Source organism: Rhea americana, unplaced genomic scaffold (assembly GCF_003343005.1).
Source record: "Rhea americana isolate MKP2758 unplaced genomic scaffold, rheAme1 scaffold_3, whole genome shotgun sequence".
Classification (NCBI taxonomy): Eukaryota; Metazoa; Chordata; class Aves; order Rheiformes; family Rheidae; genus Rhea; species Rhea americana.
Genome location: NW_028186423.1, coordinates 14,314,411 through 14,341,030, shown reverse-complemented (window position 1 = coordinate 14,341,030; position 26,620 = coordinate 14,314,411). Strand labels below are relative to the sequence as shown.

General features: G+C 33.9%; 1 protein-coding gene across 1 annotated transcript in view; it reads left to right on the top strand.

Annotated features, from left to right (window-relative positions):
- The window catches only part of RBM26 (RNA binding motif protein 26), a 42,416-nt gene extending 16,402 nt beyond the window's left edge, over positions 1 to 26,014 (top strand). Inside the window, exons 13-22 of the mRNA XM_085309564.1 lie at positions 823 to 954; positions 2,517 to 2,588; positions 5,696 to 5,824; positions 8,045 to 8,119; positions 8,791 to 8,961; positions 12,272 to 12,376; positions 14,300 to 14,509; positions 16,993 to 17,079; positions 20,582 to 20,695; positions 25,182 to 26,014. Coding sequence (XP_085165690.1) covers positions 823 to 954; positions 2,517 to 2,588; positions 5,696 to 5,824; positions 8,045 to 8,119; positions 8,791 to 8,961; positions 12,272 to 12,376; positions 14,300 to 14,509; positions 16,993 to 17,079; positions 20,582 to 20,695; positions 25,182 to 25,271 — 1,185 coding nt within the window. The 3' untranslated portion in view covers positions 25,272 to 26,014. The remainder of the gene's footprint in view (positions 1 to 822; positions 955 to 2,516; positions 2,589 to 5,695; positions 5,825 to 8,044; positions 8,120 to 8,790; positions 8,962 to 12,271; positions 12,377 to 14,299; positions 14,510 to 16,992; positions 17,080 to 20,581; positions 20,696 to 25,181) is intronic.
- The last annotated feature ends 606 nt before the right edge of the window (positions 26,015 to 26,620 follow it).

Genomic DNA, 26,620 nt, shown 5'->3' with positions numbered 1-26,620 from the left:
AAAGAATTTTGCCTAAAGGTAATAGAGTCTTTTTCACTGGAAATCTTTCAGGAGCTAGATATCTGTCAGTAATGGCTTAGATATAGCTAGCTGCCCTGGAGTGGAAGGATGAATTAGGTCCTTCTGAGGGTCTCTTCATTTTTTTTTTTAATTAAAATGACAGGAAGTGTGTTCAGAAGCATTTTTTTTTGGGGGGGGGGTCTTAATATTTAATTGTAATGTTTTAGCAAAGAAAAAAGCGAAGGCGTTAGCTCCAGGTCATAGCTATAGCAGGCTGCAGGTTACGAAGGTGAGCTGCTCTGTATTCAGAAGCTCTTCAGTGCCACGTGTGCATGTCTGTGCCCCTCTTTCTGGCTTGTGCAGCTGAAACACAGCGGATGAAAGGTAACACATCAGCGTAGGAAGTGAGGCGCTTGGGGTGTAAGCTCTGCTTTTCTGGAACTGAGCAGTTGATGAAGAAAGATTTGTGAAAGGAATCAGAAGATTGCTGGTTACTTTTTGTTCGGTTCTAAACAGATGGAAAGTAAGGCAGGCTAAGTAGACGTGATGTATGGATATAGACCAGAGTTTTGATCACTACTCTGAGCTGTGTATGCAACAATAAATGTTATTGCTGTGTGCACTACACAGCGCAACACCCTAAATCTCATGAACTGTTTATTTTTGCTGTCAGGCAAAAAAGCTTTTGAGTGGTAGAAAAGAAGAACTGTAAATCTGAATGCCATGATAGCAGTCTTACTGGGTATTTATTGAACTGTATATGTAGCAACCTTCTGTTGTTAATATTATGATCTGTTTTTTGGGGGGATGGGGCTGTTATAGGTAATACAACCCTTAGTTCAGCAACCTGCTTTACCAGTAGTGAAGCAATCAGTCAAGGAGCGATTAGGTCCGGTACCTGCAAGTAATATTGAACCTGCAGAAGCACAGAGTGCCAATACGGAAGTCGCTCAGGTATGTACATTCAGTCAAAGAAATGAAAACTTTTTTTCTATAATGGGGTTCTATAGTGTATAAATGTATGCTAAGAAATATGTTCTTCACAGTTACTCATATGTTATAAATAGGCATTTACCATACTAAAGTGCATCTAGTTTGGTTGTGAATGTTTTTTATATAAAAAATGTTTTCTCTAAATGCCATGAAATTTGGCTTTTGCATCCAAGAGCAATATTGTTTTTAGTGTCCTAGCTTTTATTTTGCTTAAAAAACAAAAAACTTGAAATATTTCATGACTTTTTTTAAGTTGCATTTTTCAGATTTTGAAATAAAGTGAAAATTATCCTTTGTGTTATCTAAAAGATATATTGCCACATATTGATTTACAAGATTCCAGCATAGCTGATTTTAAAGGCCAATTTAGATACTAAAATACCTAGGGTTTTTTTTCCTCTCTCTGTGTTGCCTTGCTGGTAAGTGTTAAGTCRTTTGAGCATGAATCACCAGTTTTTCTAACCTTTTGCTAATCTCTAACCACATAATTAAAAACAGTACTTGACAAGCTTGCTCCCTTCTGCATTTTATAGGAGATTTTTTTATCAAAACTAAAGAAAAAAACAGTTCTCTTTATACTATAAAGACTTTATCTTTCTAATTCCCACATTATACCCAAACCATTAGTGATTTTTTTTATAAGAAATGTTGTATTCAAACTTCTGAACTGTCTAATGCATCACAAGTTAATGAATGTGCCTGCTTATGGAAACATTATATCAGTATATGCTATTGCTGGCAGCTAAAATGACTCCAATAATTGTTTATTAAATCAACTAATTACCAAAAAAGCTGCAATAACTAAACTCCTCAGAAGTCAACAGTTCCATTAGTTAGCATCTGTTAAGCAACTAAAACCATTGGAGACTAATGGTCAGCATCTAGAGGTGTTTTTGGTATTTGTACATCACTCTTAAAACAAGGAAAAACATGACTATAGTATCATGACATAATCTGGCATATTACTCTCAATTTGATACAGATGTTAAATTTTGATTATATTAGAAGTACCTGATTATTAGCACTGTACCACTACTCGCATTTTTCTTCTGAAAAGGAGGAAAGCCACATTTTATGACATAATTGTTTCATAAATTCAAACTGCAACATCCTGCCATTGATGCCTGCAAATTACAGCTTATAAAATGCAGTAACTGGAGTTTAAAGATGTGTTTAAAAGAGCCTATGCTGATAATCCTCTGCCTTTTAACATGTCATAGGCTTCTTCCAGAAAAATATCTAGTCTGGTCTGTAATTCCACATTTGGCTTTATCCTTGTTTGTGCCAAGATTTACAAGACACAGGTGCATACTATCAGTAAAATTAGATATCTAAAATATATTCTCTAAGATGCTATAGTAGTATTTTTCTTGTATTGTTTCCCAAATGTCTGTTATCTTACTAATTTTTTAAAATTCTGCTTTTGCTAAATTATTAACATTTAGAACTATACAGGAAACAGCAAATTATTATATTTGTAAAGTTAAACTTATTTGGAGGATAATTTTGCTTTGTTTTTTTAGAATGTGACTAAATTGTCTGTGAAGGATAGACTGGGTTTTGTGTCAAAACCTGTTACTCCAACAACTGAAAAGGTAAGTGATTGTGTCATATTCCCCTCCTCTCACATTTAATTTTAGGCAGAATATATTTTGTTGCAAAATTATTTGTATCAATATTCAGTTTGTTTCATAAGAATGAGTAAAATTACTTGCTAATACTATGATATATAGAAACTCAGTTTAGTGAATGTCTAAATGATAACAATAAGACTAAAGCATGATAGGATGGAAGCTGCTGTTCTATGTTTTTTTGCTTTAATGCAATAGAGCTCATGTTCAATCATGAAAATGGCTAGGAATGACCAGGATCTTGAGTTGTTGGCAGAAAGTAGAAGTAAATTTTAAATAAAAATTGATTTTGATACTACGTATGAATTTATAGAAAGCTTTTCTATAGAAACATTTTTGGGGTTTTATGTCCCTTGAAAGGGGATGCTGTGAACGTTTACTGGCTTACTTGGTTGGTCTTAAAATAAGATGGTAAAAATTAATACACAAAAGAGAGAGGTAGATGGGAAAGGCATCTGAATGGTGATTATGAGTTATATATTTTGCCCAATGGTTGCAATTTTCAGAATATGGACTTGTTGATGAGTTTACCTTTAGTAGTAAATTTCATGTTGCATGTTCCAGATCTATTTAGTGCCTTAGGAGTCAGGCCTGCTCCGTATTTATAGCATAAATTTGAGAAGATTTTTGGTAGAAAGGCAGCAAGTTTTTCCAGTAACAAGATTTCTCTGCCTGGGTATGTATCTTTTCTGTTCTGAATTGGCTTGACCTGACGTGAGTCAATTATCCTCTGCATTTCATTATTATTACTCTTTTTTTTTTCCCTGGTAATGTATCAGTTARTGAATTTAGTGGAATGTAATAAGTACAATTCACTCTGTAAATACAATGCTGTACTTACTTTGCACACAAAGATAGCAGTCTTTAGTGTTGAGTTATAAATGTGAAGGATGTCTCTTTGACTCGTTTCAAGTCAAGCCAAGCAGTACACTTGCATACGCTGATTTTGGTTTCTTGCCTGTGTTCAGTTTTGAGTTAATTAGTTGCATTCTTGTGGCCAAAAATTAGTTGCAGATACGTGTCTTACAGTATATTCCTGAACTACAGTCTACATTTATACCGTATACTTACTTTAATAATAATTTCTGTTCAAGTAGGAATAGTTTCTTCTSTTTCTGTAAGAGCTGAATTATCCTGAAACACCAGGGCGAAATCACGCTAAAATGATCCTCTGCTGTGTTGCCTTATAGGGGAGACTGACTGGGATAAAGAGCTGCTGGGCTCTTTAATGGATTGATTATGAAGTAGCATTTGCCTTGRCATGTTTAGTAGGATTCTAAAACTTATTTTGACCTGTTTTTGTCTATATTTTCCTTTCACAAGGAAATGCCCTGCTTATTTTGCAGTGACTCTGGTCTGTGATGATTAGAAATGAGCATATTGACAGCTGTCAGAAATTACAGAGCTCAAATTACAGATGTTTCTCTGCTTCTAAGTGCAGAGAATTGCAGCAACTTTCTGGTGAGAAGGTAGCTAGCTTTAGCTGACTCTGCCTCTCATGGAGCAGAAAGAAAGGAAGATGAAACAGTCATGATGAGGCCTTTTAAGATCTGTATAGAGACTGTTCTTCCAATTCATGAACTCATGAAGTGATTCACAGTATTCTTTGTAATGAATACTATTAAGACATTTGCAAGATGTTGATACTTTGCTTCTTGCTCTACTGTWTTACTGAAAGGAGGTACATCTGCTGTGGCATCCCCCTTTCTTATAATGGAAGGGATAATGAGTAAGATTGGTTCACTGTGCTGTGCAGAGAGTTTAGGGATAAAGGWGTGTGTCAATATTTTTATTCTTTACTTGGTCCTCTGCTTGTTTGTGATGTGGCCTGTCCTAAAGCTACTTTGTAAAGCAGCTTGATGATTAGGATGTGTTTTAAAAAAGATTTTAAAAGATTTTAAAAAATTACTTTATCTCCTTTTGCCTTAAGCTTAAGGTCATTGGCCCTTAAGCAGGTCCAATGACCTGCTTAAAGGACTTTATATTACCTTTTCTAATACCCCGTAACATGCTTTGCCTGTCTGCACTGTCTACTCTAGAAAATACTGTTGGACAAATTAGTATCAAAAGCACAATGAAGTGCAAAGGTTTTGTATGAAGTATTCCTGTTGTAAATTCCTCTGATCTCTAAATCTTTTCCATCTTTCTAATGTTTCTTGGCTGTCCCTTTTTTCTCCTGTTATTGGACATTGTTAACATTTTTATGGAGTTCATAGTGACCAACACTCTGCAGCTTTTCAGTTTATGCATGAAGTTTTTAAACTCCTAAAATTTGGTATCAATTGGATAATTACTGTGATATGCTTAGAAGGCAGACAAGATTGAGCCAGTACCATCTGCAGCAGTCAACCGTGGATTTTTTCAATGCTGATATAGCCAAAATGGCCTTTAAGGAAATTGATAAGAAACAGAGAATGCCAGATCCTCAAGTATTGTAGAGATATACAAAGCATATTTAAAGAGACTGTAAAGCAGAAACAACTGTGCTGTCCATAAGCTAGAGATAAATTTCCCATAAGTGTAGGAAAGAGAACAGAGAGACGTAAGAGTCTCTTCCTTTGCTGTATGGTGTTAAAGACTTCTCTGTATTGAAGTAATTCTTCTTGGCTGTGCAAGATCTACTTGCACAAACTTGCATATGAAAAGGAACTTTTGTATCTTCTTTGGGCCGTGGTCTCTAAAATTATATTGAAATTTTGCTTAGAAAATTCACGCAGCCATGAAAATGGCATTTTAAACTTAATATAGTAAAATCAACTATGCTTGGGCAAATCTGTTTCCTTAATTTTACTCAATTACTTAAGTTTTTACTTATTTTAAACTTTGAAGGACATATGAAACCTCAATATAAAGGATTTATAATCTGGTCATAATTCTTATATATTTGATGTCTTACCTTTTAAAAAAAATTAACTTCAACTACTCCAAACATTTGTTGCACCACATTTTAAATATTCTGTATTATCAAAACAGCCGAAAGAAAAGACATTTATATATTTTTAAGCACTCATGTTTTTTTTAAAAAAAAATTGAAATTCACTGGCAAAAAATAAAATGATTTCCTTCTATAGGTTTTATCCACTTCTACTGGCTTGACAAAAACTGTGTACAACCCTGCTGCTTTGAAGGCAGCACAGAAATCTTTGCCTGTTGTTTCCACTTCCGTGCTAGACTCTAATGAAGCACAGAAGAAAAAACAGGTAAATTAAATACACTTCTTTACAAAATGGACCTAGATTGCGAATTTGTGACCACTAGAGATAGTGCACTATGTATATTCATCTTAAGAGCATAGATGGAACTAGTTAATAAGATTAAATTTTGCTATTATGTTTTTTTTTTTTCCAAAGTACAAGAAAATTCACCATTGGTTATGTTGGGGTTTTTTTAAGTTTTTTTTTTTTTTTTAATGATGGTATAAGCATGTTTACAGTTATCTTAGAATGCAGAGTATGAAACAGTTTTTCCTGGAAACAGAATCTCCGTGTTGAGGCATGAATTATCTGTTATGAGTAAGAAGGAAGTATAGTGTAATTACTGTCCTTCTCTCTTAAGCCCTTCTGAAACTGGCCTTTATTCTCATTATATTTTGAATTTGTAGTGACCAAAATTCTTTCTTTGCTTTAGAAAACTGTATAGCTCTCYGGTTTATCATTTCCAAACTGCATTTCTTTGCCTTGCATTTTTATTACTGCATAGGACTAGATTTTCTCCTTAATTTTTATATTAGAGAGGAAATAAAACAAAATATGTATTTGATTTTCTTTGAATAGGTCATTTAGTTGTAGTTTAGCTTAACTAGATTTTTTCAGAAGAGCCCAGTTAAGCTTCTTTTTAAGATTTCTTGGAAAATTTCTTTGGTTTCTTATAATGTAGAAAAATTAAATATAGGACAATGTTTATCTTACTGGTTTCAAGTTACCAAACAAGAGTTGAATACATCAGCTGTGCCTCACACAGAAGCATTGAGAGCGATATAACGATTAAACAAAAAAATTAACTCATTAGTAAACTTCTGTAGCTAATATCTAATTTAATTTGAATTAGCAGTTTGTAGCTTCATGTCAGTTGTGGCATTGGGTGAGACTTTCAAGAAACCATTTCTAAATTTGAAATTTAATTTCATGTTTATTTCCTAAAACATGTTTTTCAGAAATAGAGCCTTTCAAGTTAAGAAACTAAAAGCTTTTAAGGTGGTAAAAAAGCTTGAAGTAAAGTTATTGACTCATCAGTACAGCTATGGAGGGTTTTTTTGGAGAGGACACGCTGAAGGCTTACTATGTCACTGGTTGTTTTTTGTCTTGCGGCTTTTACAGTCTTTAAAGATTTCCATTATAATATACTAGTACTTGTGGAAAATCTTGGTTTTGTGGGACTCATTCTCTTCTTTGCTGTTCTCTCTAGTTTTTCTTAGCATTCATCCCATTGTTTTATCTTCCCTTTCCCTTCAGAAAAAAATGATTGCACACTATATTGCAAAACTAACATTCCATGCAGCAGAATTTTTCGGTATTTGGGAGGACACATGCACAAGCATTATTGCTATTTCTTTTTATGGCTGTTGGGCATTTACATTCCTTATGTAAAGCATTTACACTGATCCCAGGTGAATAGTGATCTAGAAGTGCAAAATCGTCTTCCGTCTTTCCTGTTTTATCCTATCAAATTTGTTGATATCAAAACTGTTGTTTTCTGCAAGTATCTTGGTATCTAAGATCTTTTTCATTCTGTATCCAAGAGCAAGAAGCAATTGCTTTCTCCCAAGCAGCATTAGTAGGAGCTGAGCACAGCAGCTGTCATCTGCTTCCCCTTTTGAGCGCATAATTTGTCAGTTTTGATTTATTTCTGTTTACCAGTTACAATGTCATATTTCTGTTTTTAGCAATTGGAGGTTGGAGGGATAGTACTTGTCAGTTCCAAGTTAAACTAGTCAGATGCAAAAGAGATTATTTTCTGTTAGTAACTTTTTTGGAGGGGGGGGCTAGGATTGTACTGTTGATTGTGTTTAATTAATGGGCTTGATGTACAGTTGCTTTCAAGATAGTATCCTTGCATGTTTGAACTCTTACGTGATTAGCCTGCTTGTAGCTCTTATGATAGTATATTATTTTGCCTTTCAAGTTTACTGGATTGTATAAGGGATTACTGTGTACATAAGTAATATTGAGGTTTAGCATTTCCGAGCACAGATGCAGCTAAGACCGATCATTACATTTGTCATTAATTTGGTGTTGCTTTGTTTTCCTAAGTGTAATTTTAAATATTCCCTATTTGTACTTTGAGTTTCTGATACTGAGCGGTTTTTTACTGTTGCCAGAAAAATCATASTTACTGCTGTGTAGTTCTGAGGTATAGTATATTATTCTTCAGACATTATTTTCAAAATCCAGAAGCTTTCTCTAATGTTTTTGTACTTCTAGGAAGCATTACGACTACAACAAGATGTGAGAAAAAAGAAACAAGAAATCTTAGAGAAGCACATTGAAACACAAAAGGTAAAATGTTAACATTAAAGAAAATGGGCAATTTAGTTGTAAAATCTCCATTCACATTATTAACATCTTTCAGAACTTGTAAGCATGAGTTATTATAATCTGACCTATAAAATAATCCTGTTTTCTTTTGAAATGGTATTATCATACTRTTTTCAAATTAGAGTTCTAATCTAACTTATCTTGCTAGTTCACTTCAAAACTACAGACTTCTGCAATTTAGATACAATTTTAGATGAGATTGCCTAATTTGAGTGCAAAATGTGTATTTTTTGGGGGGGAGGAGTGAAATCCAGTGTGTCCTACTTCACAGCAGAAAGTGAGATTGTTGTAGAAAAAGTATGCATGAGTGTGCTCAGACTTAGGAGGGGAAAAAGGCCAAAATGTGATTAAGATTTGAATACAAATTTTGAAATACTTCAGGTATGCTGAGCAACCACTGGTCAATTAAAATTGAAATATCAGATATTTATTAGCAATTTAATCAGAGAATAAATAAGAATCTTTATTTGACTACACACTATTAAAAGCCCTCTGTATTGAATTTGAAAATCTGGGTTAAAGAAATGCAGTATTCTGTTTTTCCATTAGTTGTAATGAGTACTGGATAACAGATCCAAAAACGTGTATTGTTGTAGTTGTAAATTAAAAAGAAACTGTTTTAAATTGGACAGATGCTCATTTCAAAGCTGGAGAAGAATAAAACCATGAAGTCAGAAGACAAAGCAGAAATCATGAAAACACTGGAAATTTTGACTAATAGCATTACCAAGTTAAAAGATGAATTAAAAGGCGTATCACCAGGAGGAGCACCCCCCCTAAAAAGCATGAAAACCAAGGTTCAGGTACTCAAGTTTTAGTCAGCTTTTTGATAAGATTAATTTATATGCTTCTGTCAGTTGARTGAAAAATGAAAATATACAACCACTTTAGAAGTCTTCAGAACCATGCTGTTTTAAGTTTGAAGTCTTCTTTCTTGGCCCTTTAAAGGAATGTTGTTAATTGAATAACTGTGGTGTCATCTGAAAGGTTATGCACTGTTACATAAGAGTTATGATACCTGGAAGATGCTATTTTTTTTTTTACGTGGTCTGTTGCTTACTTAAATATTTAATAGAAGTCAGGAAATCAGTATTTCTAATGCAAAAAGATTAGCATTTCTCAGCGCAGATATCGCTGGTTAGGTTCAGTATATGAAACAAACCTTTACTGCTTTACAATATTAGTTGGCTACTGTAGTGGTACAGAATTTTTCTTATGTCAGTAAAATTTTTCAATTATCTAAACTTTTAAAGTTGACAATCATACCGGTTAGTTTTTCTTCGATTTATCTACCCATATTTAGCTGTATCCTTGATCATCTGTGTCAGAAAGTTGTCATCAGTGCACTCCAGAAACTTCCTGGATTGCTTATGTGCTACCTCTCTAGCAGATAATCAGGGTGGTTGAAGTCCCTCAAGAGGACCAGGGTCTTCAAATCTGAGCCTTCTTTCAGTTGTCTGAAGAAGGCCTTATCTACCTGATCTGTAGCAGACACCAACCGCTATGTTGCTGATTTTGGTCTTCCCCCTAATTCTGACTCGTAAGCTCTCAGCTGGCTTATTAGCCATCCCTAGGCAGAGCTCCATGCATTCCCGCTGCTTTCTTGCATGAAGCGTGACTCCCCTGCTCCTCACCATTCTGGCCTGTCCTTCTTAAAATCCCTGTATCCATCCACTGCAGCACTCCAGTCATGTGAGCTATCCCACCATGTCTCTGAAATCCCAGTGAGACCACAGCCCTGCAACTGTGCACAGAGTTCTAACTCATATGGTTTGTTTCTCAACTTGTGAGTGTTAGCAGACAGGCTTTTCAGAGAGGCACCTGCTCACACTGATTTCTGAGAAAAGGTATCAGAGCTTCCCCCTTGATACTGTTCTGTGGGCACCTGTTGGTACCCTAGATGTGCATTTGCTTGAGGTGGTCCCTTTTCAGGCCCATTTCTGTTGATCACGGGGTGTCTCCGACTCCTGTCACCCTTTACTTGTCACTTCCTTGCTTGATAGTTGTTCATACTTGATAAAGAAAGATAGTATGCTTTGAATTACAATTTTGATACAATTCCTGAACTGGTTTTCCATTTTATCCTGAAATATGGAAAGGGCAGAAACATTTTAAGGAAACACGTTTCCTAATTTTCTGCCCTTCATGGGCAAAAAAAAAAAAAAAAAAAAAAAAAAAATCCATATAGAAGAATTGATTTTACAGAGATGCCTAGAAATGTCTGTCAGTTAGTGTTCCTCTCAGGCAGGTTGTGCATCTATGAGCACTGGTTTGTTAACATTTGAAAGAGACAGGGAAAAGAATCTGTCCCATCTGACCTTTGTGCAAGAGAGGAATTACAGATCCTTCAATTAAAATTTACCACTTTGACAACTTTCTGAAAGATTTTGCTCATGCATTTTCCTAGCTTTAAAAATCCTGGGCAGCTCACAAGTCCCTGCAAACTTACAGCATTAGTTACGTAGGGCCCATGTGACTGTGCCTTTGCCTTTACCTATTTTTGTCTTGTTGCAGTTCATGCAGATTACAAAATACTGTTCTCTCTGAGTATAGAAATCTTTGCTACCTCCTGCTATATCTTGAAGGAGGCATTTTCTTCTTGAGACTTGCACAGGTCTGTAAAAGGAAAGTCTTCACTAAGAGCACCAGAAATAAACCTCACAAAATCTAGATGCTTTATAACACCAGAGTCCCTGGCTGATTTGTGAGTTCTGATTACTGGTCATTATTAAATTTCAAAAGTGATTGTTTTGCCATGTCATTGATGCATTGCAGCACAGTGGGATTTGACAGAAACACTGTTTCTCAATTTTGAAGACTTTGGAAAATAATTACAGGAAAGGATGATGTTTTCTGTGGTTGCTGTAGATAACTAGAAATGGGATTGAAATGGGCTCAAATTGAAGTTACCAGTTGAATAATCCAGCTTTTTTTCTTTTAAAGCTTCCAGGGGAAAAAACAAAGAAACAAAAAACCCCTTCTCTATCATTCATTGGTGATACTTGGTTTCCAACTGTCACAACTGCGAAACCTTCATCTCTTGACAACCAGCCCTTGAATACATTACATGCTGTGGTTTTGAATCAACGGGTGTAAATGTAAAACTGTGTTTCACAATCATCTATAATTTTCTTCTTCATTTGTGATACCATTTGAACATTTGGCTGCTGCTCTTTTCATTTTTTTTAAAAAAAGTTTCCAAATTGGAAGAAAATTTCAAGTAAAATTTTCATGGTCCCGCTAAGCTCTTTCCTGCACCAGCATCTGCACCTCAGTTTTTACAAAGAACATGTCTAAATTTAGATTCAGGGACAATTTTCAGTTTTGTATATGTTTTTGCACTTTTTTTTTGAGGGTATTGTGTGCTGGAAGGCAATTCTAGGTGCATCAGAGACCAGCCTTTTGTTAGCAGAGGTCTTGTTACTGTACTTCACAGTTTGTTCCACTGTGGTCTGGATAGAATTACCATTTGTGCTTTTTGCACACATGATAATCTTAGGAGTTATTTACTATTACTAAGTGTAGATTATGTATTTATCCATAATTGTGCTGCATTTTTCTTTTTGTAGAATCCCTTTTTATCTCATCATCGCTACCATATAATTCTGCATTTTCTATTTTGTGTATCTCTAGCTCAGAGCAAATTCCTTGGCTTTGGCTTTGTGTGGTAGACTAAAAGCTTTAACATCTYCAATCTCAGAAGCATGCTATTACACCTAGAGATTTTGTCTTGCCAAGAAGGCTTCTAAGCTTGTGCTTGATTTGTTTTTGAAGGTGGAAACCTAGCATAGTAAGTAGTACACCTACAAAGTCACTACTGCGATTTGAGTTAATAAGGTACAATTTAGCTAAGTTTAAAATTTCAGTCCGTCTTCTAGTTTTCAAGTACCCTTTCAGTGTTTCTAGGAATTTGTTTTCCAGGCAGAAGTGCTGTGGCACACTTCTACCTTATGTGGAGACCAGCAGTAGACATTGCTTAAGTCTCTACATTTTTTTCTGTGATAGTCTCCTGATAAGAGTATAGCAATAGATTATTGGGTTTTATCAGAAAACTATGTCCTCACTAGAGAGTGTGAACTGTATAACTAATAATTTATCATAACAATTTCTTAGATGCAGAAAGAGTTACTAGATACTGAACTGGATTTATACAAGAAGATGCAAGCTGGGGAGGAAGTTACTGAATTAAGACGAAAATACACAGAATTGCAGTTGGAAGTATGTTTGTCTCTTATTTTGTAACACTTTTAATCACACATCTTCACATAATTTTTATTAGCTTGTGTAATAGATTGTGAGCTGTTTCTTTTTTTTTTCAGAATACAATGTTAAGTTGCATACAGATGGAGGCATTTAGCAAACATATTTTGCAATACTAGTTTCTGGATTCCTCTTATGTAGAGAAATAGTAATGTCTTAATTTTGAATATTAATCATTTTAAATTCTGTAATTGTTTACATGAAATGGTATTTTATAGATTTGTGGTGGTAGTACTTTCTTGAGAATATTGTTAAATTTTTGCCTATAGGTGGTGCTGTGTTTGATACAAAACACTGCCTAATTGTTCTCGTTTTTAGGTGTCAACATCCTCTTACTGTAACCAAAATAGTCAAAGTCCTCAAAGGTAGTATTATTATAGAATTAGTTTCAAGAGAAGATAGACTGAAAACATGCAAACATGTTGTCCTAAGAAGTATTCAGTGTATAGAACCAAATGCTTTCCGGTAAAGAATTTGTTTGAAAAAATCAGAAGGTTGTGTAAGATTTTTCAAATATGTCTTACTGTAATCAATTCTGAATGGTATTGGGAGTTATTCCATGTTTTGTTACACTTTTTTTGCCTGTATGATTGTGCAAATCCACTTAATTACATGATATTCTGTCTTTTTTTGCTCTTAACTGGACTGCTTTGTTGCTTAAATTCCTCTTGTCCTAGGGAAGTTTGGTCATGTCTTCTAGCTTTTCAGATCGACAGTAATAATTGATGGTCTTTAGCCAACTTTTACCTTGAAATAGGGGAGATAAATATTCTCTGTAGAATAGAGACTATAGAGAAAATATATAAAGGATATTTGTTTGAGTGCATATGAGTACAGTGCACAAACATATGGTAGATTACATCATGCTTAAAAACTGCAGTTGTTAGGTAGCACTGGTAATTGTTAAAATATCTTTGTTAATAAGCCACAGCAGTTGAATAGAGATGACACAAAAGCGTACATTAACAATATGTATTCTAAGTAGTGAATAAGTATTTCACAGATGCACTAAAACATTTTTAAAACATCTACTTTGATCTGGACTATAGAAGTACTTCTATAATCACATAGTTGTAGAAGATGTTAGTTGGACATACTAATCCTATTCCATCTCTTACTGAGTCTGTACTGCTTATGAAAAGAATTAATTTAGCTGTTTCATCRAAATATTTTTTGCTAATAAAAATTAATATTCTGAGGCCTTTTAGCTAGTATTGATCATAGCAGATGCAGAAAAATTAAAATTATAAATAAAGCATGCCAGTATGTTTCAAGGAATAACATGAAATGTATTCCTTTTATGATTTATATGAGCATGTATTTTTTTTTTAATTTGACACCTATTTGAATCAATTGTGGGAATTGAAAGGAGTGGCTATATAGGGCAGAATTTTTAGAGAATACTTTGTCCTTATAGGTGCCCTTTATAGCCTCAGATTTACTACTTTCAATTCTGTAGTCAAAAGCTACTATGCTGCTTCTGTCCTTGTTAGATTAAAAATCCTGGTAGAGCATTAGGAGAAAAATTGAGTAGTTACTGCAACAAAAGTAATTTGTTAATGAAGTTTAGATGTTGAACTGCAGTTCCAGTGCCCTGTGAGGAATTGTTCTCATGAAGAAGGACTCTTTTGACGTCTGATTTTTCTACTTCGTTCTTCTTTCCTTGCTCATTCTATTTTTGATCCATTAAAAAATAACGAAGACTGTTAAACTATTACTGTTATTAACATGTTCATATTTTGTCATTTTAAGATATGTAAGTTGGTATTTTGAGGCTTTCTTGTTTTTTTAAGGAAACAGAGAATATATGTCTATTAATTTTGACTAAATATTTAGCTTATGAAATGTAATATATCAATATGTTATGYATAAACATCATAGGCTGCCAAACGAGGGATTCTTTCTTCAGTTCGTGGTAGAGGGGTTCATGCAAGAGGTCGGGGTGCATCACGTAGCAGAGGCAGAGGAATACGCGGCCGGGGTAGAGGCAGAGGAGTTCCTGTGCACGCAGTGGTGGATCATCGACCTAGGGCATTAGAAATCTCCGCATTTACAGAGAGTGATAGAGAAGATCTTCTTCCCCATTTTGCGGTATGTGGTATTTTCACTTTTTCTGTTCTTTGGATAACATTCTTCAGTGCTAAATGAATGATTCTAATCAATGACTTGTTTTTTCTTGATTCAGTTTATCTGATAATATTATCTAGAAATGAATCTATATCATGATATTTCTGTTCATGAAAGAGGCTGCATCAGAAAAAATGAAAAAGTACAATCAATAGTTGTACTATTGGTACAACTGGTTATAGTAGCAATCATGTACCATCTACAAACCCTGGGTTTTGGGGGTTTTGTTTATTTGATTTTTTTTTCTAATTATTTTTTAAAAGTGGGGAAAAATTGGGGTATAAATAATGACTTCTAATATTCAGTTATTCAGAACAAGATATATATAAAAATTAATAGCAAGTGTTTAGGCATAAAAAGATGAAATAACTGAGGGGATGGTGTGAACAAAGATAGATTTGGGATTCAGCCTTCATTGCCTGGTAGTCCATTTATCTTTCATGAAATATATTAACAAGTACTTACAAAAATAATTATTCATGATTCCGTGTATTCATGCTACTTTTTTCAATGATAGCTATAATCCTTTAAATACCTTTTGCATTTGTTATGATATCAAGTTGATCTGCAAATCTTCTGTGTTTTTGCCTAACCTTTTGAGTATAAAACTAAGGGTGAGAACTGTGCAATTGGTAGACCTTTCCAGCAAGGGCACAAATTTTTGTCCCTTCATCTATATAAGCTTGAGAATTCAGAGTCCATTCTACAATATTTTTCTATTTTTTATTATAAAAAAGTTCAAAATTTCAAGTAGATAATTTTTAGCAATTTTTTTAATGTGCACATGTAATAAAGTGAGAATTGAATAGAAGGGGAAAAAATCTTTGTCCTCTCAAAAGCCTATGATAAAAAGGAAATTTGTTTATGTTGAATGAATGTTGAGAATATCACTGATTGACATAAATCATGGGTGAGGTTTTTTCCCTTCCTTTTTTTTTTTTTTTTCCTCAATATTTAATTGCAGTGATCCTTTCTGAAGGTAGACGTTGAAGAGCCAGTAAGTAAAGTAAATTCTACTCCAGTCACTGTACTTAGTATTTCCAGTCTGGCAGCCATGCAAACAGCTTATCAGAAAGATCAAGAGTAAACAAAAGAACTGACTGTATTGAAAAATACAGATGCTATTTTAGGTTTTCTTAAGGAGTCATGTTTCCAGCAACAGATTCTGTGTGTGTGTGTGTGTGTGTGTGTGTGTGTGTGTGTGTGTGTATACACACATAGATACACGTAGATGAAAAAATCAGATGTGCTAAGGGGAAACAAACTGCTTTTTATAGAGATGAATGATAGACTGAACATTTAAACATTAACTTTAAAAATTTTTGGTATAAAGACTAGGGACTTTTAATATGAAAATGTAGTAATACAATCTCTTTGGTCAACTGTAGGATGACCAAGCTAGTTTGCTAGTTAAGCTAGTTTAAATAATGARTAAAAGACCAAAAAAACCCTCTTCTTTTTAATCCAGAACTTTGTTGTGATTTAATCTGCCATGTGAATACTGCTAAACTAAATTTTGCTAATCACACTTCGTATTTTGCATTTCACTGTGCAGTATTCTCTTACTGATGGTGAAGAATGTAAAAATCCTCTGAAGAACAAGAATCTGTCATTGCTAGAAACTTGCTATGTGGCATCAGTTTATGGTCATAATTTTGCTCAGAATGTGGTGTTTTCTTATACTGAGGTGGTTTTATTGCAAGCAGTATTAAATTTACTGACTTTAATCTTAAATAACAAAAAATTTAGTAGCTTCAGTGAATGTAATTGTATTGATAGTTGTACTCTATTAACACTGAGAAAAGTTTGTTAGTGGTTTCATTTTGAAAGCTGAGGATTTGCTGTTTTTTTTAAATGTACTCCAAATTCTGTGGAAATACATTGAGATACACTTCTGTTTTGCAAAGCTCTATAGCGGGTGTTATGATATCACGTGTCTGCACTTCAGGAGTGCACTCCACCTGTGTGATTATTGGGCATTGCAGCTGATGGCAGCAGAAAGATAGCAGTACCTTAGAGGCTGTTACAGAATTGGAACAGAATTGGAGTCTTTAGATGCTGAAATCAGGTTCTTGGAAACTTGCCTCATTTTGCCATATCTAATACATCTGTTCATGGAAGTAGCTCGTGATCGATGAAATCCTCTCAGGATCCATTCTTTTTGATCAGAACAGAGGTACTGAAGCAGAACATCCTCTTTATCTGTCAAAATTATATTTCATATCTGTATATTTACAACCAGGAGGCCCAAAGGCACTTTGTGTTTTGGCAGTGCATGTAAAAATAATAGTATTCCTCACAAAGAAAAGCGTTCTGATTGGCATTAAGGCTGTGAAAGGGTGTGCTGGTCTAATTTTATGCGATTTTTAGGGCATTCTGTTTAGGACGACATTTGTAGGGGGTGGGGGAGAACTATTTCACTAAGCTTATTTTTTTCTTATTAAAAGCAATATGGTGAAATTGAAGATTGCCAGATAGATGACTCTTCTCTCCATGCGGTGATTACCTTTAAGACAAGAGCAGAAGCTGAAGCTGTGAGTATAATCTTTGCTAAAATATATATATATATGTATGTATATATATATATATTGTTTTTACATAATTGCCTGGAGTAAATTCAATCAAATGCGGTAATTTACTGTAATTACAAAATAACTGAATGCTACTGAGTAGTTTCAAACAAGTCTAACACAAAGGTTTATTTCTAGATTAAACAGTGTAGAACAAATTTGTCAAACTAGGATATTACTGAAATTCTTAGTAAATGACAAAGTTTATAACAAAGCAGACAAGTACAGAATATAAAAAGAAAAATCAAGAAGAATATGTAGGAATTCATGGCTTGATGTCTTGCTTTATCTTTATGTAATTGCCGGTTGTTTTTATGTGAAGACTTCGTACCTCATCATCTTCCTCAAGTTTTAACTAACATCCTACAGAGTGATCCTGTATATTTTGTGATGAATCAGAGTTAAATTTGCTTGAAAGTCTTGATAGTGTATATGTAATTTCACATGATGAGATTTTTCTTTTTTAGCATATTTCTTGAAAGCTTAGGAAATCACAGAAGTACCTTTTAGAGACTAAAATGAATTGTTTTGTAGGTAGTTCAAGAATTTAGGTATGTTGTAATTCACCATCCTTACATATGGATCATTAGGACTTTCATATATTTTTTTATATATAGTTTTATATATAGGTTACATATAATTATATACACACACATGCATACACAGATATATCTACATATTATATATATATATTTATTTATTTACACACAAATATGTAAATATTTGGCCCAGTGGCATGTCTGCCTTATTCAGTCCATAGTCCAGGCAATGATTTACCTAGGCATAGTTGTTCTGCAAAATATTCTGTTTTCTGTGAAATTCCTGCATCACCATTGGAAAGGAATATTCTGAAAGTAATTGGGTCTCCAGAAGGAAGAAAAAATGGATTCATGGACATAGTACGATTGTATAGAAAGATTTCATTGTATGTTTATATTTTGCAGAACGTTGTTCTTGTAGAAGTTACTCAAACTTCTACATAGAATTTTCATATCTGTCCAAAATTTGCTCTTTTTTTTATGTTTTATGTTGAGATAAAGRGACCTGGATTTATAGAAATACTGATATTTACAATGCAAGTCGATGGGAGCTGTGGTTTGAACGTGTACAGTATCAATAGAATGGTTACATATTTTGTGAAATAATTTGAGACATCTCCCAAAGATGAATTAAAAGGGCACAGAAACGCTATGAAATTCATAGATGGGGTAGTGATGAGCACTAGGTATATCAAGATTGTAATTATTCTGTAAAAATAGAAGTATATTTAGTGATGTGTAGTATATACGTGTTCTCCCTGAATGATGAAGGGAAAAAGCAGAATTGTAACTACTGTCTATTGAAGGAATGTGATTTGGCAGTGAACAGATGAGTTCTATGGAGAATGAGAAATAACCTGATCACAGATAGAAGTGGTCATAATTAATATATACAGAAGCAGACTGAATTAAACTTGAATTTTGGCACTTCCTAACTTTGAATACTAGGTTTTGCAACTTCCTGGTTGTTGCTTTTAATAAGAAATATATTAAGTATTGAGAGGAAATTATTTACGCTGCCTCTTAAAAAAACTAGGAGACCTGGAACAATAATTTTCTCTCATGGAGCATCCAAATAAAGTCTTAACTGATGCTAGATTGAGTGTGATTCACAATTGACCAGATATTTGCTATGAACAGAAATTCTTCTTGAGATAACTTTWTCAGCGAAGTACAGTTTTTGTTGTTGCAACTTTTTTTGTTGTTGTTAAAAATTGGTATGGAGAATCACTTCAGATCAGCACTACAGAGCTAAATTTATGTATCCAATAAAGCAGGGAACAGGAGTACTTTGCAAGTAAACATGGAAGCCTAGAGATGTGAAGCACCTGAAAAAGAGACGGGTTAATGCAGGGCATGCAGAAAGGTATTGGCGGGGGAAAGGGAGACGTGTTTGGGGGAGAAGGGGAAGTCAACGTTGTGTTCATTTTCTTTGGTGATGTGTTTTCACTCCATATGAACAACAGTGTGTTTTGCTTCAATTGTTATCAGATAGAATAGAAAGAGTTGCCAAGCTATATCAAGGAGAATTTTTGAACACACGCTTTGGAAAGAAATTTAAGCAGGGTCAGAATTCCTCATCGATGTGTGATGTTTTCACCTTCCAGTTAAAAACAGTGTTAAAAATTTTCATTTTCATATGAGTTTGTGCCTAATTGCACTGTTATTTTTAGGTTAAACTTTTGTGAAAAATGTGGTTGATCAAATACAATAAAYTTCTATATTTTTCCTAAGATACTCTAATATATTAAATATATTTGTCTGGAGGTTATATGTTCTAGTAAAGCAGACTTTAAGACTGGCAATTGGAGAAGTTATTGAATTAGAATATAATAATCAAAAAATGATTCTGAAGCTGATTGTGAAGTAAATGTAGCTAGTGTTTTACCTTCTTAAATTAAAAAAGGGTTAACATACATGTTTTAGCCTGGAAGGAAAAAGAAGACTCCCTACTGTAAAATGTTGCATTTTTATGTAGTAGTAATTTCTTCCAAAGATTACAGATTGTTTCTAAACCTAAATGTCACGTAGAAGTACTTTTAAAAATTCTAGTTATGTGACATTGTGATGAGACCATGGACAAAAGCTCTTGAGCTGCATTTTAATAGGCATAGAATCTTTTAAATTTATCATAAATTTATATGTACAGATTTAAAATTTATACCTGGGGACTTTAATATCACACAACTCATGTTCAGATGTCATTGAACATGTAATTGTTTCTACATTTCACATTATGCTGTACTTTCAGATTGTACTATAAATCTTCTGTGACTGTGACGGTTATTTCGGAATGTTGCTAACACTGATTTATGTTAGTTCATGTTACTTTAATTTGAACATACTATATCCAAAGCAGCCACTTAATGCATCTGGTACTTAGAAAGGCATGAATATCCCATAAGTTAAAAAATTTTACATTTCAATTACAAAAGCTTTACAGGAAGTGGAACATTTTCCAGTAGATTAAGTTTTAATCATAAAGTTTTTGTTTTTTCTTTTTCTTAACATCAAATCATTTTTATTGTGGGATGCTTTATTTTTTCCAGTAARTAATGCATTAATTGTTTGTTCATCTTTTGTGTCAGGCTTTGAAAGGTGAAGAACCCACAAAGACAGTGTTAAAAAGCAGTAAGATGTTAGGTTCAAAATGCTGTCCACATCACCAAATGATTTATGATTTTCAAAGCTTATTTTCCTTATGGTTATATTTTTGTCATTTTTCTGAAAGAATATATGAATTCTCTGTAGTTAATAAATATGTTCAAATCTAACAGTAGTTCAAGAAGAGTTTATGAACTTACTAAAACTCAAATTTTCCTCAAAAAAAGAAAAGACTGTTGGTTTATTTCTGACGTTGAAACATTACTGAAAATTATATTCCTCCATTAAGAAACATTTAACTAAAAAATTTAAATTTATTTTAGGCTGCAATTCAYGGATCTCGGTTTAAAGGACAGGAGTTAAAGTTGGCATGGAACAAACCAGTTGCTAACATGTCGGCCGTTGAAACRGAAGAAGCTGAACCTGACGAAGAAGAAGTAAGCTTGTTTGTTTTTATTATTATTATTTAAGGTGAAATAATGCCTCTCTGTCTTTTTTTCTTTTCTGAAATGATCCATGGTTTCATACTTCTGTTCCTGAATTTGACTCTCATTTTTTGATAACAGTAAATAGATTTATCAGTAAATATATTACAGTCCAGATATTTTACTTTCCTTTGCTGGAATGTTTCATCTTTTATACAACAAAAAGTTCTRGAGGGTTTATTTAGAAAATTGGAAGCATGGATATGAACCTGGCTGAAAAAAATTGAGGATTTTGTCCAAAACTGGTTATTTGTCCAATTTACTTTAGGCATGAATTAGATTCTGAACTTCAGTCCTCTAAGAAGTTATCCTTTATAGACAGATACAGGTTGAAGGATACAGCAAGTGAAGGAATAATTTTAAAGCTTTTGCTAACATCATTCAGACAGCTAAGTACCCCTTCTGAGTGGCAGTCTTCATCATAGTACATGAAGGACTCACAATGGAAGTGGATTCAACACAGATTTTTTTTCAAAAAAAAAAAAAAAAGATGCTTTTTTTGTGATCTTGAGCTGAAAGATACTAAATCTTTGACCAAACAACTTTACAGCATTGAATTAGAAAAGTTGAGAAAGATCTCATAATGTGATTGGTTCCTTATGTTCAAAATACCTGTAGCTGTGAACTGTGAAAAATAAATGCCGCTTGTTAAGCAATTTTCCTTTTAATTCATTTATTGTGAGTTAACTGCATCTACGTGATAACTGTAGGGTAGCTGAAGTAATAGAAGTACACCTTGACTGACTTTATGATGATGTTTTGCATGAGTATTTACTCCTACGATGTTTTGGCATACCTACCAAAGAAGGTGTTTCACAAGGTTAAATTTCGATATGACCAAGTTCAGTCAGTCTTTTTGCACTTTGAGATGTTCAGTTTTTAATAAGATATGAGTGAGCAAGAGGCTATGTTGGGGAATCTGTAGAGGATTTTAGGTATTCTGTCACTTCTCCTTCAGGGATATATTGCTTCTGAAGATCGACAGCAATGTTTGTTTTTAGGAGGAGTCTGCTTTATTAGAGGTCTCATTGAGAAGCTGCTTTACTGAGACACCTATGTTTTACTTAATGAAGGAAAGGGCATACAAGGATATACAAACACTTCAACAGAGTAAAGAAAGTAAAATACAAATTGATTGGTAGGTGAGATACCATGAGATCTATCTTTTAACCCCACCTGGAGATACTGAACATAAGGGAACTTTTCGGTTGTGGTAGGAAGTGGGGGAAGGGGGAAAAGACAGTAACAAGCTATGGGCCAGGATAGATTAACATGCTTCTGAAAAGACCTGAGGCCTTAGAGATTTGACAACTCTTGTCTGTTGAAAAACAGTTTTGGTAGTGAGATGCATCTATTTTAGATGGTGTTTACTTTCCTGAACAAGACTCATCAAGTAGGGAAATAAAACTTGTGGAAAAGACTTGTGTAGGACTGTTTTCTGTAATTCATGAATTGTTGGACCTGTCTAAAACCTTATGTAATTTCATGGTTTGGATGTTGACCTTCATGGTAGATCCTTATTATTATTTATTATCTAGTGATTTTTTTCTAATATTTTTCTTGAAATATATTTTTTTTCTTAATTTAACTGTTTTCATTGGTTCTCTTAGGATTATTTCTCAATTAGCCCTTGGCTAGTGATTTTTGTGGAAAATGTGTATGAATTGATCTTGGATCAAAACCCTAAATGTTCACGTCCTTTGTTTGTTTCCTGATTTCTTTGCAATACTGAATATCTAATATAAAAATACTATTTTACATATATTTTTGTCAGCTGTATTCCTGGAGTCTTTCTTGGGCCAGTGTTTACAGATTTCTCATTTAATATGATTAATATATCTAAGTACTTAACTCAGGCCATAACAGTCCAGATATATATCACTTGTTTGTCTTGTTTACTTAACAGGATTTTACTTTATTTGAATTCTGTCCAACTGAATTAGTCCCTCCAACCTTCATTAAATTTCTATAATAATGGCTTTTTACTTAGTGATCATTGGGAAATGTTACGCTTCTTTCTCCTTTGGAAAGTGACCTTTGCATTCCTTCTAGCATGTGGTTAAGTTAGTATTTGAAGTGTGATATTATGATTGCAGGGTCCTGGATGAACTAGTTTAAAGAGCATATCAAGTTCATTTGCTGAAGTTCAACCAGTTGCAACAAAGATACTCTATAGTCCTATTGTTTAATTTTGTTTACTTATGTAGGATTTGAGCAGGGTGTTTTTTTCCTATAGTCTGTGACCTGAATTTCARTCATGCATTCTTTAAATGTGTAAAATGACTTGAGTTTCTGTGGACTTGCAGTTCATCATGCTACTTATAAAACTTTGTTTTACAATAGCTATTATACACCCACATGAAAAAGCTTTTCTTTGTTTTTTCCATGTCTAAACTCTGCCATTTTAGTTCATCTAAGGAATAGTAAGATAAATAGGGTTAGTAGGCTTAAGACCTGACTAAAACTAAGAAATACTTTGCAATTAAAGAAAATAAGCTAAATCATTCAGCAGAATGACATTCTTGAACAGTCTGCTTATGAAAATTTGAAGCAAGGCTTTTTTATACTTGGATGCTGTAGAGTTTAAACTGCAGCCCAGAAAATCTCTGGTGAGCAGCCACTTAATTATGAAAGCACCTAAACTGGCTACATGTCTTTCTTGCTAATCCTGAGTGCCTCACTTAAGTCAGCAGCAGGTGCCTGGGATAAAGGAGACCCAATTGTAGAGATGCTCTTYTAATCCTAAGTAGTTTGCGGTTCAAGGACCTCTTGAGTGAACGATGGTGTCTCCATACTTGAAAGCTTATTATAGATACCTATTCCGTGAATTAGTTGGGATTCTTTGGAACTTGAATAAACTTAGCATCTGTAATGTCCTGYGACAAGGATTGTTGCTGTTTAACTATGCATACCAAACATATTGGACTTGCCATCTTCACATTTAATTTTGATAGTCTCTTACTCTTGTATCAAAAAACCCCAATAATCATTCTTTCTTCACATTAGTTCTAAGACACTTAATATTTTATAGACTTCTGTCATACTTCCCCCAAGTTACTTTTTTTTCCAGGCCAGAGATTCCTGGTCTGTTTAGTAATTTCTCTGTATGGTGGTGATTCCATGCTTATGAACATCCTTGATGCCTCCTTCTCTTGGGCATCTTTGAGTTCTGCGTTGTGCACTAGCCCAGAACTCTTTTTTTGACAGTGCTGAGTGGTTCCTTGTCCCCTGTGTTTTAGCTTGCTGGGCATCTAGACAAATGGGGAGGAGACTAAATCTTCAGAAGGCTACTACGTGTTAGGTTGGCCCAGAGTATCCCTGGTGTACTTTGGTAGGATCAGACAGTGTGTCAGCAGAGCTACTTTTTAAAATGAACTTTACATAAGCAAAGGTAAAGAAGATAGTAGTTTCTCCCTCTTGTAGAACAACCTACTGGAAAGAGGGAGGGCTTAGTTGCAGGCTTTTCTTGGCCTAGAGCCTTGCATTTATCTGGAAGGTTTCCTAACTTCACTCCTCAGCCTTCCTCTTSTGAGTCTTGGAAAGGCTACAGTCCKTGGGACAGGAGGAACAGGCAAGGAAGAGCATAACTGTAATCTAATAGTTAGGAGACTTTGCTAGGAAGCRCATCCTGATGTTTTCGTACTTTTGTTGTAGTTAATGCATAAATTGGTGCAAAGTGTGTAATTTTAAAGCATTTCTGAGACAGKGGATAGTTCATATATACACCCTGTATCTAATAAATAGAAACATGACTCCCTGTTCATCTCTCTATTTTTATATTTTTAATTTTGCCTTTCTGAAATCCATAACTCTTAACAGTGAGCCAAAGATGTATTTGTGTAGTCTATAGATACGTTTTATTGTTACTGAAAGCCAGTATAGAAGTTGAAAATCTATTAACCTATTTTGTCTAGATTTCTGTAAAGAGTCTTTTTCTTCTGATATTATAAAGATTAGGAAGATCATTTTTGAGCTGGATTAAGCTGTCAAAATCAAAATGACTCTGAGTCAAAGTTTGTGCTATTGAGGCAYAGGTAGGTTAAGAACTTTGGGGTGAAACAAGGCAAAGTTATTACGAACATGGGAAAGCTAATGTTATTTTTCAGTATAGCATCCTAAAATTCCTGGCAACATAACAGCTCAAGCGTGGATAATATATTGAAGAGTCAGAAAGGTACATATCTTCTGGATATTTTGAAGTCCACTTAAAACAACAAAACCAAATCGTATTTGCTATCTGTTTAAAAAATGTATATTTTTAAATATATTTATGTGTATATACACACCATACTTTCTTGACAGCATTACTGTTTTTACCTTTTAAAAATGAGTACATAGTTTCTTTATTAAATATCAGGAGTCAGAAGTTTGTATATTGCCTTTTGATGTTTTACATAATTTGACTTAACATAGCGACTATTGTGTTTTTCTCTTGAAGTTTCAGGAGGAATCRCTGGTGGATGACTCACTGCTTCAAGATGATGATGAAGAGGAGGAGGATAATGAATCTCGTTCATGGAGAAGATGATTCAACTGATCACTGATAATGCTAGAACTGCACCTGCATTGCATTAGTATTACCTAATGTACTTCTGCATCTTTGTAATAAGAAGGGTTTTGGTAAATGTGGTGAAGTTGGATTCAGATATAGACTAAAAAGCAACTGATCAGTTATATGTTTTGAGAGATTGATGTTTGAGTTACATTTCAGTAAATGATTGCTAAAGACATCATACTAGGAACATATGCAATGTTTTTATTACATAGTTCTACAGAAAGTTACAGAATTCTTTGGGTTCTTTGTAATTTACCGAATTGGTCAAACACAAATGGCCAAAAGTTGTTATAACATAGATAATTTTTGTTTTATTCCAGATACGGAATGAAAATTTGCATTTAAAATCTTTGTGAATGTTTTCAGAAATGAATAGATAACAGTACTAAACTGAAGTCTCTAAAGTTATGTATTCATAATATTGCATAGTAGTATGCTTAGGCTTTACTATGTACTAGCCTTTTGTTGGATTTGTGTACGTATTTTACCTATGGGTTTTAATGATAAAGTGTATGACTGCTTTGCATATAAGTCCTTATGACTTTAAGATGTTAAAAAAAATAAAGAAATGGAATGGTCTTCAGAAAAAAAAAAGAAAAAAGAAAAAAAAAAGCAATAACCAAAAAAGCTAAGGCAATGGTCCTTCATAATGAAAAAAGAAAAAAGAAAAAAAAGAAAAAAGAAAAAAGACCATTCCAAATGGCAACCCCCACCCCCATGTTCACAAAAGGAGCTCTAATCACTGTCTCTTACATTAACGTAGTATTGACTATAAAAAATAAAACTTGAAGTAGAGAAGTTTCCTTTCAGTTGCACACAGACATACTTTACTGCCATATAAAACTTTTGCATGTCTTCAGAATTTTAAAATGGATTTAATCAAGCTCTAAATAGAATAATGTTTCAACAACAGGGAATTTATTCTGGATACCTACACTGAGCARCTGTAGAAGAAGGCTCGATTGCACAATGATATATGCACTACTGAAATGTAGTCTAAAAATACATTAAGAGAAGTGGACTATTTGTTAGATATTAGTCTAAAAACTTGAAGCCTACACACACCAATATATTTTTTTCTATTCTTGTGTGTCTGTAATTACTTTTTTCCATTTCAAAAGTAGTATGTGGCAGATACTCAGTTCATGCTATATTGTGTATATTCATTTTTTAGTGTACACATGTGAAATATTGTTACAGTTCTGACTCCACATAGTTACTTACTTGGCGGTGCTTTTTAAGAGGACAGTGTTATGTGAGGTGTGAAGTYTGTCTTTTGCTTACAAAGAGGAACTCCCTAGTCCTTTGCCGTAAAGCAGCTC